Source organism: Nicotiana attenuata, unplaced genomic scaffold, assembly GCF_001879085.1.
Source record: "Nicotiana attenuata strain UT unplaced genomic scaffold, NIATTr2, whole genome shotgun sequence".
NCBI lineage: Eukaryota > Viridiplantae > Streptophyta > Magnoliopsida > Solanales > Solanaceae > Nicotiana > Nicotiana attenuata.
The window spans coordinates 371,407-373,545 of record NW_017670632.1 but is presented as its reverse complement, the minus strand read 5'-3'; the positions used below and the strand labels follow the sequence as shown (position 1 = coordinate 373,545).

General features: G+C 42.6%; 1 protein-coding gene across 1 annotated transcript; it reads right to left on the bottom strand.

The window, feature by feature from the left end:
- Positions 1-1,184: 1,184 nt before the first annotated feature.
- On the bottom strand, positions 1,185-1,817 carry LOC109241707 (uncharacterized mitochondrial protein AtMg00810-like). The gene has a single exon (XM_019408472.1). The coding sequence runs from the start codon at positions 1,815-1,817 to the stop codon at positions 1,185-1,187; it is 633 nt and encodes a 210-aa protein (XP_019264017.1).
- Between the last annotated feature and the right edge of the window lie 322 nt (positions 1,818-2,139).

The following is a 2,139-nucleotide window of genomic DNA, read 5'->3' as shown; positions in this document are numbered from 1 at the left end:
ACCTTATTGACCAGCTCAAAGAGAAGCTGATACTCAGGGAGTAGTGGCTTCTTATGCACCCGTTCCCCCTGCTGAATAGCCTGCTCTTTCATAATGGCTCGCCTAAAGTTAGCTCCACAAGCACCCTTGACTGAGGACATCCCTTCACATGCAACTTGGAGAACTTTCCCTAAAGCTGAAGCGTCAAGCACAATGTCAACTCCATTTACTAGCACACAAATGTGGTCCCCTTCAACAGCGAAGAGAGATGCGTAGAAGTTTTGTACCGCATCTTCATACACCTTAGGCACATCCTCTTTAAACAAATGATCTCATTGCTGAAATTCCACCATCTCCAGAACTTGCCTCATACCTTCCATCTCTGAGATTGCCAGGTCAAACATACGACCCCACAAGTAGGAAACCGGGAGATGAGGAGGAAACCGGTGTGGGTGCAGTAGTATTGGGGATAGTGAAAGAGTGGGTTTCTGGGGGTGATGTTAAGGAAGATGGAGAAGTGGGAGTGGTGTTGATAGGAGAAGAAGGAAGAGACTGTTCGTTTGCCATTGGGAGAAGATTTGGTAGAGAAATTTGGGTGAGAGAGAGAAGAAGAGGGGATCGCAGAGATGCAGAGGAGATGAAGGTTCAGAACTGCTGCGAGAGAGAAAGTTTTATGGGAAGAAGGGCTAATAATGAGAGGGGAGATGAACGGGTTCTGAAAGATTTTGAAACGGCGGTAGGTTTGTGGGAATACGTAAAGTGCAGAGGAAGTGAAATGATTTGAGAGACAAGACGTGATATGCAGACTCTGAAAAGTCGGATGATGTGGCAGTTGAATTAAATTTGTTATCTTTTTGAAAAAGCATGCGAACAACACATTACTACTAACCTGTGGTACAGGAACCTGGTTCCTGGCCTGTTTTTTGTAAAAGGTTTTTGCAGCTCTCTTTCGCAGTTCAACACTGTACCTTTAGCTTCTATAATCGTCATGTGTGTTTACCTGCAACGGTATAGATGTGAGTTAGGCCTAGTCAGAAAATACTTTAGCCAATTTTACCTGAATGAGACTTTCATTGTAATGTGAGCAGAACCGGGTTCTCAAGTAGGTTTAATTAACCCAAGTGCCACCCTATTTCTCTCAAAGTGTTCCCTGCTCAAAGCTTTAGTGAAGATGTCTGCAATTTGATCTTCTGTGTAGCAAAATCTCATACAAATAAGTCCCTTTTCCGCATTATCTCCAAGAAAATGGTGTCTGACATTAATGTGTTTGGTTTTCTTGTTCTGGACCGGGTTCTTTGATCACCGGTGTTGTCACGTAGAAGCGGTACACAATCAATGTATACCCTAAAATCTTCCAATTGTTGCTTGATCCATAGTAACTGAGCACAGCACGAGGCAACTGCAACATATTCTGCTTCAGCTGTTGAGAGAGCCACTGAGTATTGTTTCCTTGTACCCCATGAGATTAAACATGATCCAAGAAAATGAGCCATTCCAGATGTGCTCTTCCTGTCTACCAGATAACCTGCATAATCAGCGTCAGCATAACCAGTAAGGTTGAAATTGTCACCTGAAGGATAATATAGAACCAAGTCCTGTGTGCCCTTCAGATATCTCAGAATTCTCTTAGCAGCGTTCAGATGATATTCCTTAGGATTTGTTTGAAGACTTGCACATAAACCCACACTGAATACAATGTCTGGCCAGCTGGTAGTGAGGTAGAGTAGAGAGCCAATAATTCCCCGATACATTTTTTGATTTATGGATGATCCAGAATCATCCATGTCTAGCTTAGTAGCAGTAGCAATGGGGGTATCAATCACCTTCGGTTCTTCCATATCAAACCTTTCCAGAAGTTCTTTGATGTATTTCTGTTGACTGATACATGTTCCATTTATGGACTGATTCACTTGAAGACCCAAGAAGAAATTCATTTTCCCCATCATACTCATTTCAAACTCACTTCCCATGAGTTTAGCAAATTCTTCACATAGGGAGTCTGCAGTAGTCCCAAATATGATGTCATCCACATAAACCTGAACAATGAGCAGGTTCCTTCCCCGTTTCTTCAAAAACAATGTATTATCAATCTTTCTCCTTGTGAAACCATTTTCCAAGAGAAACTTGGATAGCCTCTCATATCAGGCTCTAGGGGCCTGC

Excerpts from the sequence above, each read along its gene's own strand:
- LOC109241707 (XM_019408472.1), bottom strand. The coding sequence starts at position 1,817 with ATGGAAGAACCGAAGGTGATTGATACCCCCATTGCTACTGCTACTAAG.